We start from the raw sequence: 18,514 nt of genomic DNA on the forward strand, positions 1-18,514 counted from the left end.
TATGGCACACAAACCCCATAGGACGTCATTTCTGATGTACTTGTGATACTTTAAGTACATTTTGTTGATAATATTTCTTACATTTACCTGCAGTGGCGTATTTTCACTGTGCGGTATTAGTAGCTACTTAAGTACAGCATCTCAATACGTTTTCCATCACTGACCTTGTGGAATCCCTATTTCACTTCCTAGCAATGACAATATGTTTTGGTAAGTAGTATTTTAAGCCATTTGCGTTGGCCATTTTACCAACAAACACACCTCCACCTGCCAGATCAGAGTGCAGAACAGCTTCACTGAGCCCTTTGAAAAAGGGATGAGAGACGAGTGAGAGGGAGGGAGGGTAGATAGGCTATAGAGGGCGGGCGTGTGTGCATGTGACTGTGTGTGTGAGAGAGAGAGAGAGAGAGGAAGAGAGAGAGAGGGGAAGAGAGAGAGGGAGGCGCTGCATCAACCCGGCATACAGCAGCAGCAGCAGGCTGGGCTTAGGGATCTATTGTTCCCTGTTTTATTACTGCCAGACCCTGTTCTCGCTCATTAAGGATCCAACAGAGAAAGAGAAAGAGAACGGACGAGGAGAACGCCTTTGCCTGGGATTACTTCTTCTCGAACGCACTGGTGTGGACAAAGCAGAAGCAGAAAACACACACACTTCAGTCTAGCCTCCTACCTCGGGCCAGGCTTGTTTTTTTCCCCCCTTGACTGCATTGGGAGCTACAGTACTTGCTGTGCGGTGGCCATGGTGCTGGCCAGCAGAGCTGTGGGGACGCTGGGGGTCTCGACAGAGGCACAGCTCCCCTCTCTCTGGAGGATAGCGCTGCTTTTCCTCTCCATCTGGGAGATGGATGCCCAAACCGCAGTGGAAACTAAACCCCTGTACATCTGGCAAACAGGTACGGTCCACCGTCTTTACTATTTCACCACCTGGGGGAGGTCCTGGAGAGGCCGAGTCGCTGTATGGATGTCCCACCTACTACTACTCTTGCAATAAATGCTTGTGCAGCGTATAGCAGCGTGCAGTAAAGCTGGTGAACTTGCTCCAAGTGTTCTTCTTTATGGTTTTGGTGTCTTTATTTCCATTTTATTGTAGTCTTCACTTTTTTATTATTTCATCTTTCAAATGCAGGGGACCTTCATTTAGAGCAAAAGTTTCTTTCCGACGCCTCTTCTTTTGCAGACATACATGTGGCAGAGGTTGATGCATTGGAGCCATCTTGCTACTGTTTAGTGTGGTAACATATTTACTGCAGTCCCTGAGGTGAATGTCTCTTTGCCCCCAGACTGGGGGGTTAGAGGAGCGTGCATGCGCTGGCTGTCTTTTGGCTGCGCTTGCCCTGTTCTGGACCGAGGCAGCTGGGACTCCTCGGCTGCCCTGCGTTTCTATTGACTCATTTATCACAGCTTGACATATAGTGCAATTGATGAGAAATGATGTGTGCACTGTAGCTGCATCTTTCCTGAGGGGGAAATAAAGCATGCTGTACACTCCGTAGTACATGCAGCAGTATTTTAGCGCAGATGCAGCTTGTTGTGAATACAGTAGCTTTACAGCGTAGGCAGCTGTGCAGTACAATACAAGGCTCCTCGCTGCTGCTGCTTTGGGTGGTGCCTCTCATTCGTCGAGGCTTTTGCACTGCAAGAGAGCAGCACATGGTCAGAAGGACACAATGCTGATGCATAGCAAAGCGAGCAGAGTGAAGGAGTGGGAGGAGTGATGGGAGCCGGAGTGTGGGGGTGAACCCCCCGCACCCATTGGGACAGGGGTGCCCTTTGGATGCAGCTAGAGATCAATGTTTTCTTTCACTTCTGCCTAATCTCTCTCTGTTTCGCCGGATCAATGTACTGGTTTCACTGGGATCCTGACACTGCAGCTCAGCCTGGGATGGGATCAATGGTGACTTTGGGTGGAGTCAAAAATGTAATCTCTACGGGTTAATAATCTGTGTTTGTGATATCCAGAATGTGCATGATGTAATTACCAGAGTGCTTTTATAGTCCACCAGCATATTCAGTTTGTTTTGTTTGGGCAAAGTTGTAACAAGAAAGAAGTCATTGAACTGTCGAGGATGTTTGTGTTGTAATTTGATTGGAGAAATACCTGTGTGGGTGGACACTGACAATAGTCTGCTTTTGATGCTTCTGTTTAATTGTACAGCATTGGTTAAGCAAACAGAGGGACACTGAGAGCTTGTTAGCTTTAGAACCTACATTTATAATTCATTTGGCACAGGCACCTCAATTTCAAAATAACTTTACAAATACAAATAGGTCAAACTCTCTTTACATTCTCTGTTGTTTTACCTCAGATGATGATTTGTTGCCCTCTTGCCATTAGTGTTGTTTACCAGCTGCTTTGCTCACACTCTGTAAAGGAATGGAAATCCTCGGGTATTATGTGCTCTACCACCCACCGTGTTAAGGCAGGGGAGCAGATTATGGGGAGAGAAACAGAGCAGATTGGCCAGACAAAGTTAACCTACATACGATACAGACGTGTGTGTGTGCGTCTCCTCTTGGCTTAAGTGAGCCGGCACTTGATGCTAGTTTGGCTAGCTGACCGGACTGCTGAGATGAATGGTAGTGAACCATTTTTGAACGTTTTGTGTGTTCTTGTCTTTGACGTGATATTTCCTCCTGGAGCCCCAATCCTTCCGCATGTGCTCAACAAAACAGCGCATGAGGCTTTTTCCTGCACCTCAGCACCTCCTGTCTGGGTGCAGGAGCACAGATGATGTCTGTTGACTCCTTAGAAAAGGAGGTGTACTATGTTTGCAGTGAATACTTGGCTTAACCCACACCCCTGGTACAGATGGGCGGCTGGAATTAGCCCAGTGGCTTCAAATAGGTTACTCCACTGAGTAAAGCGGGGGTTTGGGTTCTCCAGAGACTGCTGTTCCCAGCAATATGTGCGGAAGTGCCAAAGGAAAGAGTGCGCTTTCACTAAATGCTTTAAGGAAATATTAGTATTTAATGCATTTAATCATCCCCTGTGGACTACTACCAAGGCTGATCTGTAACCAAGCCCAAAATGTTAAATGAAACAAACAATAAGTCATGTGAGTCACATTAATGCTCTACACTACCTACATGTATGGGATTTTGTAGCGATGTGTGATCTGACACTGTGTGTAGTGTCTTTTGGCAGCGGACCTGCTGGTATTGTCTCTGTTTGGAGCGCAGAAGCCACGGACAGAAGGTGGGGGGATTAAATGCCTGTTCCTCTCTGAGAGGAGATTGCAGGTTGATCTCTGGCGTTTTGTCTCACTGTCAGCTCGACTGGAGAATGGAGTATCTTTGTTTGTTGAATTTTTCATTTTTTGGATAAATAGAGTTTATTGCAAATGAAATCAGTACTCTGCGAGTAAGTTTCAGTAGACAACTGAAAGCTTCTTCTTTCCACATCACATTTTAGTACGTTGAACAGATTTAAGATGAGCACAGAGCAAGTATTTGGCATTCACATTGACATATAGTCAAGGTGGAACCAACTCGTTTTATTTTGTATTAGTCCAAGCATTTTGATATTTTCAATTTCGCAGCATAAGAGATGTTTTTCAGTTTAGTCGTCTGTTGTGACCTCTAGACTTTTGGGAAAGTGTCCGGATAGTGTACTACACAAGTCTTTGGAATGACCCTCATTTTTATAATGGAAATATTTGACCAAAATTGACATTGCTAATGCTACCTCAGTTCCTAGCGGGAGGACTTTGTCTGTCTTTGACACACAACTCATGTAATAGTAAAGATAGTGTTTGAATGCCTGATGAAATAAACTCATCACTCAATGACAAATGAGGTCATATTCACTGCTAATCTTTATGGCATTAATGATGGATACCAGCAGCAAGAGGAGGGTATGTCCAGTCTCTTGTGGGGAGGGGCTGACACAGTGGCGAAATACTTTGAAAGATGTGGTGGAGAATGTCAGTGTTCACTGCTGATGGACAGAGGGTGGATACTCAGTTTAATCCTCAGCAAAAATGATGAGCGGCTGTTGAACTGAATGTGCATTTCCCCTCAACTCTCATGCTGGCAGCAGGTGGCGGCTGAGGTGGATGGCGGGTGGTTGATTGCTCCTTGTCACATCATATCTTTACACCCCAGACGCCAACTCTGCGGTGTCCGGCACTGCAACCGGGGCCAGTAGTTGAGTGTCACTGGTGCAGAGAACATGGCCAGTTCAAACATTGGTGCAACATTTCAACATGTAAAGTAAAGATCACAAGGTGAAACTAGAATATTGATAAATAGGAATATGCCTGTAAATCATATTTAATCACAACATCACAGAGCTATGGAGAAACACATCTCACTAAGAAGTGGACATGGCGACATTGAATCTAGAAACACGAGCAACCAGGCGACCAGTCCATGAACAAACCCCAGAGCTACGTATATCCTATTGGAGAGAAATAATCTGTTGTAAACTCTCACTGAACAACCACCGTGTACAGATCAACGTCAAGCTTCAGCTTTAATCTGCTGTACTTACTGTTAATGTATTGCAAAGACATTTCTTTTAAATCCACTTTAAACAGCACAGGGAATGAATTTCCTGAGGCAGCTTCACATCTTTTGTGTGCAGATGAAACAATGTAACATATCCAGCCTTGCTCTGTAGACATATGCCTGAGTTTGCTTTAATTTATTATTATGATAGAAATATAAAATAAATATAATAAGGTGATACAATAATGACACCATTTTTGTTCAGGTTGACTTCCCCAGCCTCGCTTGCATTACGATTGCAATCGATTGCATTGCAAATTAATTTGTCCTCAAAACTTTCATTTTGGACAAGACAAGTCAAGACATTCAACTCCAATTTGAACCTCAAAATCAAAGTTCTCAGTGTCTTGTCTTGTGTAAAAAGGTTAGTACCTCATTGTGGACCACTCCTGTCCTCCTGCAATGGATATAGAAAATAATTATTTTTGGATGACTGGCATTCAAAGGCTGAGAAATCACAGTTGCCTTAAAAAACAGGTTATGGTGCTGTATACGTCCAGGGTGCCCTTATTGATCATTTCACGGCAAGCCTCTACCCATCACCACCACCACGCCCAGTGAACACCACAAGGCTTGACACTTCTTGGTACAGTGCAGGACAACAAAAGTCTTTGCAGAGTCAAACAAGCTGGAGCAACGACTGATGGTAATTAGTGGGGCAGTTCCCCTGTAAAGACCCAGCCAGCTTCAGAAAGACCTAATGAATGGAGGCTATTTAGGCCTGTTTAAAGCGCACACACACAAAGAACAACACAGTGTCTCTGTATTGTCCTCATGCAGCGTGCGGCTCTGTTCAGGCCCTCTGCCGCAGATGCTCATGTCCATGTGGTGCACAAAAGAAAGAAGAGGCTTCACCTCAAATCACATGACCCACTCTTTGTTCTTCCTCCGATGTCCCCATAGCATCCCCCCCTGCCCCAACACACCGTCACCACCCTCTCCCTCTCTCAAAGCGACCTTTAACCTCAGGGCTGAGAGGGGTCTCCAGAGGGTATCGACAGTGAAAAGGAGGCGGGTGTGGAGGGTGAAATACGGCAGCTTCTGCAGATCAAGTGTCAAGTGCTTAATTCAGCCATTTACACCAGTAAATATAATAAGCTCCTGGTGAAGTGGAGGTCGACTGATTTAGGTTTTTAAAGGTGACAGTGATACCGATACTCAAGGTGACAGTTATGTGTATATTTAAAGCTGAACGGATCAATATTTTCAAGGGCTGTAACAAATGTTATCTTTTTAAATTTTAAGCTTCAATTAAGGTTTATGATGTCATCATCAAAAAAAATAATAATGATATTCCCCAGTTTCAATAAAGCAATTCATCAGATTAAATTAATTAATCTTTATTTTGTTGAATCAACTTTCTTTAATGAATACAACTCAGTTATTATGAACTCTTATTATGAAAGTTATTTTGAATTATGCTATTTTTTCACCCGCCCGCTGTAACTTGTGATATTTCTTTGTTAGCTTACCCAAACCCTTCCAACCCACTGGCATCACTATTACACAGCCAGCACTAGAATCCACTTCTACAAATAGCATATTACTAATGATAGTTCAATCAGGAGAGACTTGTTTTATAGTTTAGCAATGATTTATTACACATGCAAATATGAAAAGTGCAAAGTCTTTGGCGATTGGACTCCATCATGAAGTACTATCACCGAGGGTAGGGGTACTGCGGTCCAATAGGCCTAATCCCCCCTGGAGTCCAGACTGGTGGTGGTGGTGAAGGGAGTTGCTGCAATCTGATGATGAATCAGGAGCCTGACTGTGATGCTGACTGGAGGAGGCTGGGGTGGAGGAGGGTCGCGTCTGCTTAACGCTGAAATGACAACTGACAGCAGCAGAGAGAACACTTTTAAAGCTGATCGCACAGATATGATTGGCTTAAGGAAACTGTGCCGAATCTGGTTGGATAGTTAAAAGTGCACGCCCCCAATCAGCTGATAGAGTAATTCCAAGGAGAGGAGAGACGGAGATTACGAGTGAGTGTCTTCCTGACTGAACTTGCGCTTGAGCTCCATTAGTGTAGCCTATTCTTTTATTGGCAGAAATACCAGCTTTAAACACAAAAAAAACTAAATGTTGAATTTGAATGTTAATTTATGAATGAAGCTTCAACGCTTCAAACTATGTGGTACGGCAATAATATTTTTTATATGAACAAATCACTGAGTGTAATATGACATGCACTGACTCAAAGAGGATTATAACCAACTCGGCAGACTTTAAAAACATATCTAATAGCGTTTTGCTTTGGTCTCTGGACCACATTTTGATGTTTTGTTCATTCTCACCTCTCATTTTTGGTGAAAAGGCTCTTACAGTACCACTGTATGTTACCTACCCACAACCATGTGTCAGACAGACAAAGTTAGCAACTAGTTTGTGAACAGGAAGTGTGGAGTGTTTAACAACTAAAGAGCCAAATGTTTTTTTTCTCAGTATTAGTGGAAAACAAAACCGAGCTAAATGGAGAGTGAATATTGGCCAGGTCGCCTGAAATATGACTTCAAATGTAGCCTATGCTAATGTTGCTCTGTGTTTGCTGATGTGAGCAGACAAATGTTTGCTAACTTTAACAAATTTACAAGGCCATAATATGTCAAGTGGCCTAAATAGTCTTTCTTACTAGAACCAGCACAGAAGTAACGCGGGACGAAAGTAACGCAGTGATCATGGAGATACGTCATACTGTCATGATTTATACACGTAAGTCTTAGATCACAGAAACAAATACAGACACAGTGACTGCTGTTCACATCCCATGTCCTACCAACAGTCCGCAGTGGTTTCTTTGGTTTTATCTTCCAATAATCTTGCTGTTTTTCCCAGTGCAGTATGACTTTCATTTCAGCTAAATGTTTGAAGACTTCTCCCACCACTGTTATTTCAAAACTGTTGATCCTTACTATGAGGTTGTCATTTTCCTAACTTTGATTAAAACCCATGAGTCTTGGATGTATCAGTGACTAGCTTGCCACTTTAGATAATAATAATGTCATACAACTCGTAAAATCGATTAATCTTCTGATTTTACTGTGGTAGCAAACAACCGTGTTTCCTGAAATGTCCGACTGTATTGATGGAACTCGATGTACGTCGCAGCATGTGCAGCTTCGAGGGGTGAAAACCTGTTTTCTTTTTTTTTTTTAGCGCTTTTGATGTTGAGAACCCCTTTCAATAAAAACATATGGATGTTCACAAGTGATTAAGAGGCGTTTTTTGTGTTGAGCAGACACTTGAGTGTGAGATTGGCCGTGCAGAAGGAGCTGGAGGAGCGCCATCAAGGCATAATGGAAGCGGGTGAAATTATTTCTGTTTTCTCTGGGATTCATCAAGTGCCAAATTACAGCCATTATTCTGTGTGGGCTTGAAAAAGCTGCATCCAGCTGTTCAATTGTGCCTGGCAGGCCATCCCAGGTGGAGGAGAGGTTTGTGTGTATCTCACACTCACACACACACACACACACACACACACACACACACAGGTGCACAATACACACCAGCGCTCCACTGAACTCAGTGCTGTGTCGTTGTCATTATCTCAGTCTGCTACTGTCTCTAATCATCCCTGTAATCCCATGAACATTAACACACTTTTTCTTACTTGACAAGTAAAAAAATCATTTATAATCCGATAGTTTAGCATTTCAACGCCCTCACAAAAGCTGAATGACATGTCGTCTCGCATCCACCTCCTTGCTACATTATGCTATTTACTTTATTTCTCACCCACACAAATAGCTACAGCAACACCCATTCACACACACACACACACATAAGGATGGGCTTTGCGCTGAGTGTGTGCATGTGTGTGCTGTGTGCCTCATTACTCTTAGTGAGAGGGTTGACAGTGGGGGAGGAGTGTTGCTGTCAGTATCTCACCTGCAGGCAGTGGACACAGGGAGGCTGAGTAATTACATAAGCGAGGTTTGTTCGATCCGGGTGCGACTCCACTGCATGTCAGCCACTTTGTCCGTTAACTGACAAGAGGCCAGTGCAGACAAAAAACACACTCAGGTTTGACTGATAAATGGTTTTACAGATGTATGGGGTTGACACTGGCCAGGTGACACAATTAAATGTCATGAGAGTGGCTGGCAGCCCTTAGAGGCCGCTTTGTTCATTACATCCCCGATATGAAAGTGTTAAGCAGACCAATAACAGAGTCTAAGTTAAAGAACGGCTATAATTGGTGTTTTTCACGGTGTGGGGTTAAAACTGAAAAGTCGGTCATGAGGATGCGCTAGAGGGATTTCAAATAAACAGGGTTCATCCTCTGGGGGGCATTAATTTTGCTCAGCAAATTTGAACAAAATCGGTTAGTTGTTGAAATCTGCTGTATACAAGGGGAACTATCTGCCCTATCGATGGAACTAAAGAAACAGTCTGGAAGAAAGAAATAAGAGCCATGCTCTGGAATCATGAATATCCATAGCAAATTTATAAAAAAATGTGGCCATTAGTTTTTAAGTACCTTGTCATGGATCGTAGTGGTCTTGGGTAAATTTACCCTGCGTTAAGCCCCACCAGAGACTGCTACTCGGTCAAACTGTCGGAGCTACCATGCACTAAGTGCACTTGCTGCATAAATATCACACTTTTGAAAAACGAAAAAGCTATTTCAGAGAAAAGCAGAGAGAAGGGTCTACAATATGCCTTTGAAGGATATATCCAGGATGTCAAACTGTTTCAAGAATAAAAACAGGCTGAAAAGATAAAGATAGAAGTAAGTCTTTATTCACTGTTACAATCTTTAAACAGTAAAAGCAGTATGTGCATTTATTCAGTGTGCGTTCAGTAGCTAGTGTATAGATGTGCTAACACTGGTTAATGATGTGCTAACATACTCTGTTAATCATAGCTCCACAGGTTTTTACATAGAAATATTTTCTAGCTCCAAATTCACAGAACCAGCCTAAAAAGGAAGAAGATCTGAAATGATAAAAGAGTCTATGGAGCAGAGCTGCATAGTTGTCAGAGCCTGGTCAATGCCATGCTTTGATTGGCCAGAGGAATCAACAACATCTTTCTGGATCATCCCCTTGGGACCATGAACAGACACAGCACATTTTGTGGTATATAAATTGTCAAGTCAAACAGGGTTTTTCTTTTATGTAAATAGAAGAAATATAAAGAACTGAAAAAGATTTAAGCTAATTGTAAATAAAGTAATAAATAAAGCAGTTTGTAAAGTAATTAATACTGACAATCTGACTATTTGGGAAAGAAACAGGGCGGAACCAATCTGGCTAGAAGTCTAGATAAGCAGACATGCAGTGACATAGCGTGTCGCAGTAAATACGGTCCGGAATCGGACAAACACCGCACCAAAAGAGATCGCATGGTATGGAGATCTGCGATATGACTGTGCACTACTGTCGAGTCTAAAAGTCCGGAGAGGCAGCCGGTAAGAGAGCTGAACTTTCCAAACAACTGAGAGACTTTGTAGCTGACGTGAAGATCACTGCCGTCACTAGTCGGTTTGCACGAGCATTAACATTACGCCACGGGGATCTGTAGCGTATACATATGGCGATAATTTAACCCTTTCGTCTACGATATCGTGCTTTGTTTATGATCGATTGTCCGGTAATGTTTTCTATCTGGTTGTAAATCATATGATGGGGGACGCATGGTAAATGGTGATAGTTTAAGAGTTTTAATTATTTGCTGATGGTATAATAAGTACATCCTGGTTCACTTTTGATCACTAATTGTGCTGAAATGAAGTATAATATATTACCTGGTGTTAAATTATGGCAGCAGTGAGAATTACCTCTGTGTGTTTTTATATATATCAGAACATGTTTAGATTATAGAATGTGGCACTGGTGCTTTATTACTTAAACCATCATGAATGCTTTGCCTGTTTACATTAATTTGTATATTGAATATGGGTTTTGTGTTCTGTGTATTTTTTCCTATTTAAAAGGTTTTTTACCTACACTACAAGACGCTACACTAAGTGGCTTAGTGATTGAACAAACTACTATGCTGAACCTACCAAAATAAAAGGAGGAAAAAGAAAAGTTGTTTGGTCATTGAGTGAAATCCAGTTAGAATCCTTCGGGTAGACTTATCGATCCTTCTCAAGTGGGGAAAGTGCACATGTTAACAACATAACTTGACATAAATAATGGTCTGAACTGAATTTCCCACTACAAGTAATGCCAGGTACAGTTTGGCCGTCTATTTCCTTGATATTCAGTCGCTACAATCTCTGAAATCAATCTTTGGGATACCTTGTCATGATACCTTGTCATGGGTAAATTTTGGCCTGAATGTGGCGGTGGACGCAATAACCATAATCGTTGGGGGTTATCCTGTAGGGACCATGAACATACGCATCAAATCTCATAGTAATCTGGCCAGTGACGATATCTTGCTTTGAACCAAAGTATTGGATGGACAGATGGATCAACTTTACTACTCTTAGGCACTGCTGACAGCAAATCACATATCAGTTGTTGGTTGCAAGAGGGATCGAAAGATTTTCTTTGATAATGTAATCAGGGACTGAATCGCAAACCCCACGCATTTCTTTTGGTAAACACAAAGTGCAGCTACAGTGGGTTTTTAGAGCTTTATCACTAAGAACAGCTGCCTGCTGAGGCCCAAAAAGACACCACGAGAGCAATAAAAAGACATCCGGTGGCGAACATGAATGGCTGTCCCAAATGTTATAGTAATCCATCAAGTTTTTAAGACATTTCAATCATATGTCGATTTGCTGGTGGCACTAGATTCAGGAAATCACCAAAGTCCTTAGGATACTTCCTCTGGGAACCATGTCATGCACATTTTATGCCAATCCAGCGAGCAAATTTTAAGATATTTCATAGGATAACAGAACTATTTGTGGTAGAATACAAGTCCGGAGATCACCAGAGTCTTTAAGATTCAATCCTTTGAAGACCATGAACCAAATTCAGTGACAACCCAACAGATTTTTCAGACTGGACCAAAGATTGATTGAAAGACCAACATTGCCATACCTTGAGGCACACTGCTAACTTGGCAAATATAACAATAGGAAAGAAAAAAAAGACAACCAGCTCTTCATGGTGACTTTTATTTTATTAAAACAAATTGAAATGTACAAAAAGAAATCAGGAATATGGGACACACTATCTGATGAGCCGCTGCTGCAAGCTACCTGATTTGTTTGTACCGTGTGTACACTGAGCTTATAAACCTGTCCAGAATTTGGAGCAACAAACGTACTATAGGCTGTCCCTGCCCGTTCCAGTAAGCAATTCTTTTTGGATGGTGTAAGTCCAATGAGTACAGGGTTGAATGTAGAGAGTAATAATGTATGTCCAGTTTGGTGTCCTATTGCCTTGATTTTCAGTCACTATAATCTCTGTAATTAGTCTTCAGAGTCATTGGTCTCCAAACAAATCCATCATGTATCACCCATCAATACACAGTATTGTGTTGTCTTCACCATAAAATGGCAGACCTAGTCATGAAAAGACAGAGATAAGAATGGAGGTGTGTGGAGCATCTAGTGATGGACAAGAGGCAGCACTGTTGAATGCCAAGCAACTGTTTGTGTGTTGGTGCAGCTAGTGGTCCAGAACAATAGCAGTCCAAGTAACCACATTACAGTGATTAGCGATGTCTTCCTGCTCTCAGATAAACCCTTGTTTCCCTCTGACTTATCCATGCTCCCTATGCGGCTTGATTAGCCCTGGGAAACGTGCTTAGGGATTGGCCTAAGCAGCATAATGAGCTTTTCATCAACCTGCTTTTTCCTCTCCATGACATCCTCTATTTGCGCTCACCCTCAGCTAAACCTCACCTCAAGGATCCAAGGATCATTTATTTTCATTATACAACACATGGATACACAATGAAATTCAGCTGTAGCCCATCTGCAACACAAGAAAAACATGACAAACAAAACATACTACATTCCTGTAGTGCATTTCTTAAATTTGTATTAGTAGGAATGTAAAGAACAACAATTTTCTGTGCAGATAATATGGCCGACATCTTAACATTAGATATTTATCAGGAAAACATTCTCCATCACCTTTGACTGTGTTTGAGCACCAAGCATCATTGATGTAAACACAGAGTCCACCTCCTTTAGTCCCACCAGTCCTGCGCTCTGTGCTGCTGTCCGCCCCTTCAAGTGCAGCTTGATCTGGGATACCATAATGGAGTCAGGTCTCTATAAAGATGTGGGCTCAACATTCACCGATCCAACATTCATCGCCTGAAGTCTTAGTTCATCCATCTTTCCGCGACCAGACAATAGACAGTCGATATGAAGCTCTATCGTAAGTTCAGTCAGGAAGACTATACTCTTGCATGCCTAAGCCCGTAGTTTATTTCTCATAAATCTGCCAATCACTCCTCACACATGCTCACTCATTATTTCCTTGCTGTCATTGTTCAAGGCTGTCAATCATGATATCAGCTGTTTAGATCAGCTGGTCTCTTTTATCCAATAGCACAACAAAACAATGACATGGTTAGCCTATCATCTTGCTGCTGTCTCTTTTAAATATGATTGTCTCTCTAACTTCAGCACGTTCATGCTGCTGTTACACACCCCTCCATGATGTTCAGGTTGCTGTTACACTCGCTCTCCATCAGCCCAGTGTCTCTGTGTTTTCATAACGATCCGACATGATTGGCCAACGTCCACATTACCTTTTTCCAGTCTTGTTTTTTGGGAGCAAGCTGACGTCCAGTTCATCAGCAGAAGAGAAAACATGTTCTTCCTCTCGTTTTCCCTGACGGGAATCTCACCGGTTACTCCAGGTCACTCTGTGCAGGTAACAACCTGATCAGCACCATGCAGTGTCTCCTCGTGGCTGCGGCTTCATGCGCTGCACATTTATTCCACTTCAAGCTGCTCAACAATCAAGGTAAAGACATTCATCAGCGTGTCACAACCAGACCGTCCTCTCAATCAGATGAATATGGTCAAACTGCTGTCAATAGTTTTAGGTGCTGTCCAAACCGTAACATTGTTTCATTCTCTTGGCATCCCATGTTCAATGGGAGAACCATTACCGTAAATTCTTTAAAAGCGGCGGGCCTCAATTAACCTACCTCTACAACAAGGGTATCCATAAGGCTCGTTTGAAGCAGGGATATTAGAGACACACGCTGTCAGGACATATTTAACCTCTCTGTTTCCTAAGGGTATTAGAATAGCCAGTGTTTGCTGTGTTACAGGCTCACTGAGAAACTTGAAGAAATTGTCATGTTAAAAATGAACAACTTGCAAGGTTCTCATCCGTACCTGTAGCCGTCTCCATCCTAAGGCACTTACGTTATGTTAATACCAGTTTGGGACTTTCAACTTGAGTACACCTTGAAGTATAATAAGTTTTCTGGTTTGATTTTCAATCAAACACAGGGAGTACTTGTTGCCAAAAGGAACGGTCATTCATGACATGCTCAGTTATCCATAGCAGCGCAGATCATGTAGTCCGTAAGAAAGATCACGCCGGCCTCATTCAAGCAAAGTGCCCTGGTCATTGCTGACCACATCACAAACCACAATAAGCATGCTCAGTTAGCGTAACGAGAACTCTCTTCCATTGTGTAACGGTGTATTCCTGCGACTTGTGCCCAGCTTACTTTACACCCCGGCCTGATTTGGCATTGTAGCGGTGCGATTCCATCGCAAGATGGCCTCCTGCTGATGTATTCTACTTATTCATTCATTTGTTTGTTATTCATTGCGTTCTTCTAGATAACTACTATTTATAGCTTTCTACCAATTCCTCCAATCTATCATACTCTGGTAAGTGGGTCACTGTCAATGTATAATAGTCTAATGCATCCTCATACTATTTTCCTGTGATGTGTCGGATGCTGTTATTTGATGCTGTCTTGGCTAGGTCTCACCATAAAAGAGGTTTAATCTCAGTGTGTGTCTTCTTAGTTAAATAAAGGTTATTTACATATATTGCATTTCGTCCTCTCGTAACCCCAGTCATTGCATCATAGTCCTCGTGACCTCACATGCTGGTAACTTTATTCTGTCATGTGGTATCGCGTTCAGCGCAGCAGCAGCAGTAGCAGCACTTGATGATCTGTCAAATAGAACGGGGGGATCTGTTAGTGGAATCACATACGTTGCAGCAGCAGCATTGGGTATCTGTTGGTGCAGGGGTCGGCAACCCGCGGCTCCGGAGCAGCATGCGGCTCTTCAGCCCCTCTGTTGCGGCTCCCTGAGGCTACATCCACACTATTACTGGAGTGGAGTTTGGAATTTTAAAACGAAAACGATGCTGAAACGCAGTGTGGACGGAGATCGTTTTCAAATTAGTTCACAAACTACTAAAACATTTTTTATTTTGGCGGCGTATCCAGCGGCGTTATCAGCCCTACGGAGCGGACGTCTGAAGTCACGGTTAGCGGCTTTGAGGAGGATGGACACAAAACTGAGGACTTTCCTTTTCTTATTGTTTCTTAACTATTGTGAAGTCCACACACATAAACTATAAAGGAACTAAACATTGATTAATCTCCAGAACGGCAGAGACTTCAGTCACCAGCAGAGCAAAGTATCAAGCAAGACTACTTTATTACTCTGTAATTAACTAAGCTAGTAATCTACTTCCTGTTTATATTGGATAATTCAGTCTTCAACTTTATTTTCAATTTTAAATGAAAATAAATTCATTCATTCAGACCATAAGCCCTCAACCTAAATGGGAGATACGGTCTCATGGTGTCAAAGTTACACTTTCTATATCCAAAAACCAAAAGAGTGTACTGGCCAACTCTCTCTGTTGGACAGTTTGGAATTTAATTTTTGAAGTTTCCATTGTGACCTCTTGTGTGTCAACCACCATAATTGAATTTGGGTTGATGGGGGCAAGCCGCAGTGTCTTATTTAGTGGTAATGGAGCTCAGCCACATGATATAATTTGATGACAGTGTCATGTAGTTGCGGGCCATCAGACTTGGACACATTAGTGTTACTCTGAATAATATCTCTACACTATGAGGCTGTGCTGGCAGAACCTTAGTGACAGACACATCCACTGATGTGGTGGATACTAGTACTATTTTAATTCTGTGTGATGTGATATAAATAGCCAAAGAGCTGACTCAGGCAGAGATTCACCTCTGGCAGTCACAACTGTGTAGCTAGCCAAATAGGATGGAGCACAAACACGCACAGAAAAAGAGTAAGAGAGGAGTAAAACATTTTGATTTGATGGCCACAGTAAATATCCCATTGCCATGGAGAGGAAATTTAAAATGTATTTATTTAGTAGAACAATATATTTTATCCTGCCAACATGTCAGATAAAGTGAGAGGAAATATGTTAGCATTCTGTTCATTAATATGGCTATATTTTGCCAATAAAGGCTTACAGTAGGACTGAAGGGCATCCCTGCCTACCTTAACGAACACTTTGGTCCGTGAAAAGACAAAAAACATTTGCTGGATTTCCATGAAATTCTCTTTGGATATTCTCGATATTCCCTCATTTGCCAAAAGTTCCCATATGGCACTCAAGACACAAGTCTAATTATTATTACATTGCAATAATTTTTTGTAAACAGTAATGCAACTCTTTAAAGGAACAATGAGTAATTATCGTAGTTATTGGCAGAATATATTGGAATACAATATTCAAAACTATGTTTTCAATAGTGTATAATCACCTGAAACTAATCGTTATGTCTTATTTAGCTCAGAAGAAGTCATGTACAGAGGAGTCCGTCCATGGAGTCCGCATTTTTTTTTTTTTTTTACAAACAAGCTTAAACAAAATCTGTGTTCTAGATACTTAGTTTAGTTTGTTCTTGTAAACTTCTCTGGTAGCTGAGACGAAGCAGCCCCTCCCCCTCTACCAGCGGTACCTGCAGGAAGTGAATCAGCAAAGGGAGGACGGAGGAGGAATGACGTTTGTGTTCTTCACTCTTCATATAAACTTCACTTAGGAATGGTATTTATTTCATTGACATTTGTTTCCAGAGTTATTAATGACTTTATATAGAGACTTTGCAGTTCTAAACATTAATGTTGCTCCTTTAGAAATAATATTTAGTGATATCAACATTTTTAATAAATGATTAACCTTTTCTGAATTTATTAGTTTTTTTAAATTATATATATATAAAAAGAATAATCATACCAAAAGATGCCACTAAATCTTACCCAGTTATTTTAAGGTAAAATAACTATGAATTGGCCAATTGTTAAGTTTTGGTAAGAATGCTCAAACTTCCATGGAGATGAATCCTTCTGATTTTTGACTCTTTTTCACTCTCTTTAAATCTGCGGTGGATATTCATGGTCCAGAGAGGATTAACTAATGTTTAAAGAGACTACCGTAACTATTTAGAAAGGAGCAATAGGTTGAACCCTTTCCACCATCAGGACAAACTCTTTCATTTACCTTTATACTCCCAAGGGGACCGCCTCTTCTGATTATTTGACCACATGAGCTTTCCTCCGTGCCACCATCAGTGCAAACTGTGCACATTCCCCATTAAGAGCAAAACTCTAGGTACAGTATTTCTCGTACTAGCCAACACTTTAGTGATGTGGTGTGTCATGAATACTGTATTGCAACCTCCAGGGGGTTCAGACTTCTAATCTTGTTTTGAATTGGATTCAATTAGTTTAGTTGAGAGTGAGAAACGGAGAGACAGATGGAAATATATATGCTATGAGATGTGAAGTATTTCCTCTGTATTCCAGCAAACACTATCGAAATTCGCATAAATAGCAGCACTTTAACCGCAGTCATCATTGTATTATTCATCAGGTCTCGGAGCCAGCGGCTCACTGTAAGACGCAAACACAGTCATCCTCGGTCTAATGAGGCCCTGAGGAGGTCACTGAAGTCAAAACACAGCCAGAGCCCAGCAAGTGAGCTTTCTTTTTCACGGTCTAAGGAGACACACTAACCTGCTCATAAATTATCCTCTAGTAGTAAAACTAAAAGGAAGAGACACACTCTCCCGTCTGAATGTGGTCCCAAGTCATCATTTAAAATATGTACTGGCACTGTGTCACAGCAGTGCCACATATTCACACCATTCACTGATAGCCCATCAGATCGGCTAACTGAGATGAAAGGTTGACGTTTCCATTATATGGATGCATTGTATCAGTGCACATATACAATTTCCTCAGAAAATGTAGCCGTTTCTTGTTTGCTCAGTTTTCTGCTGGGTTCTGTTAAGGAGAAGAGGGTGGCATTGGCTGCCACATTATAATCTGGCATGTCTCATATGAGTCGTGAAAGTGAGTGTAAGAAGGGCCCCTGGCAGCCTTATTTGGTCAATCTTTATGTGAACATTCTGCAGTTTTGGTTTTTGTAGTGCTATAGGGTGGAGGATTAAATCTTCATTCAAAAACATTCTTTCACTACCAGAATTGAAGATGCAAGACGAGAGTATACTGGATGCACATCTGCATCAGATGCTGTAGTTTAGAATTTTCAACAAAACCTTAGCTCCACCCTACTCCTCCATATGGCTCTGGCAAGTTGAATCCTATGTTTGAATGCATTATTCTCTCATGGAAACAGTGCAGTCAAAGACTAACTGGTTTCGACTTGTTTCCTGAAAAAAGAATGGCGATCTCCATAGCAATGATCACAATGACAAAAGTTAAGTATGCATAGCTACTGGCAGTAATACAACTCTATCTCATTTCTCCCACATACTTGTTTATCAGTCAATAAAAGCATAAACAGCAGCCATGCTCATTGCATACATGGTATTTGCTGTGTGAACTGGAGCCGTTGTTATTTTGTCTGACAATTAATGGTACATTTCAGGTGTTTGAAGTCTTATTTAGTGGGGGTTGTTTTTATTTCAGGGCAGGTGACCCACATTGAGCACCATGGGGACCCTGCCACAGTATTCTTACATAGTCCTGGAGACTTCTGTCTTTCTGTGTTGAGAAACCTCAACGTTATTCCTAAAACTAGGCCAAAACCAGCCCTATCTCTAAACAGGATGTTGACTGGTTTTAAATGTCTAGCTGAGCCTCAGT

General features: G+C 41.8%; 1 protein-coding gene across 1 annotated transcript in view; it reads left to right on the top strand.

Moving 5' to 3' along the window:
• Window positions 1-739: 739 nt before the first annotated feature.
• Window positions 740-18,514, top strand: part of thsd7aa (thrombospondin, type I, domain containing 7Aa) — a gene marked incomplete at both ends in the record, with an annotated part of 135,233 nt that continues 117,458 nt past the window's right edge. Inside the window, one exon of the mRNA XM_079175485.1 lies at window positions 740-893. Coding sequence (XP_079031611.1) covers window positions 740-893 — 154 coding nt within the window. The remainder of the gene's footprint in view (window positions 894-18,514) is intronic.

This window comes from Pholis gunnellus, assembly GCF_910591455.1.
Source record: "Pholis gunnellus genome assembly, chromosome: 16".
Taxonomy (NCBI): domain Eukaryota; kingdom Metazoa; phylum Chordata; class Actinopteri; order Perciformes; family Pholidae; genus Pholis; species Pholis gunnellus.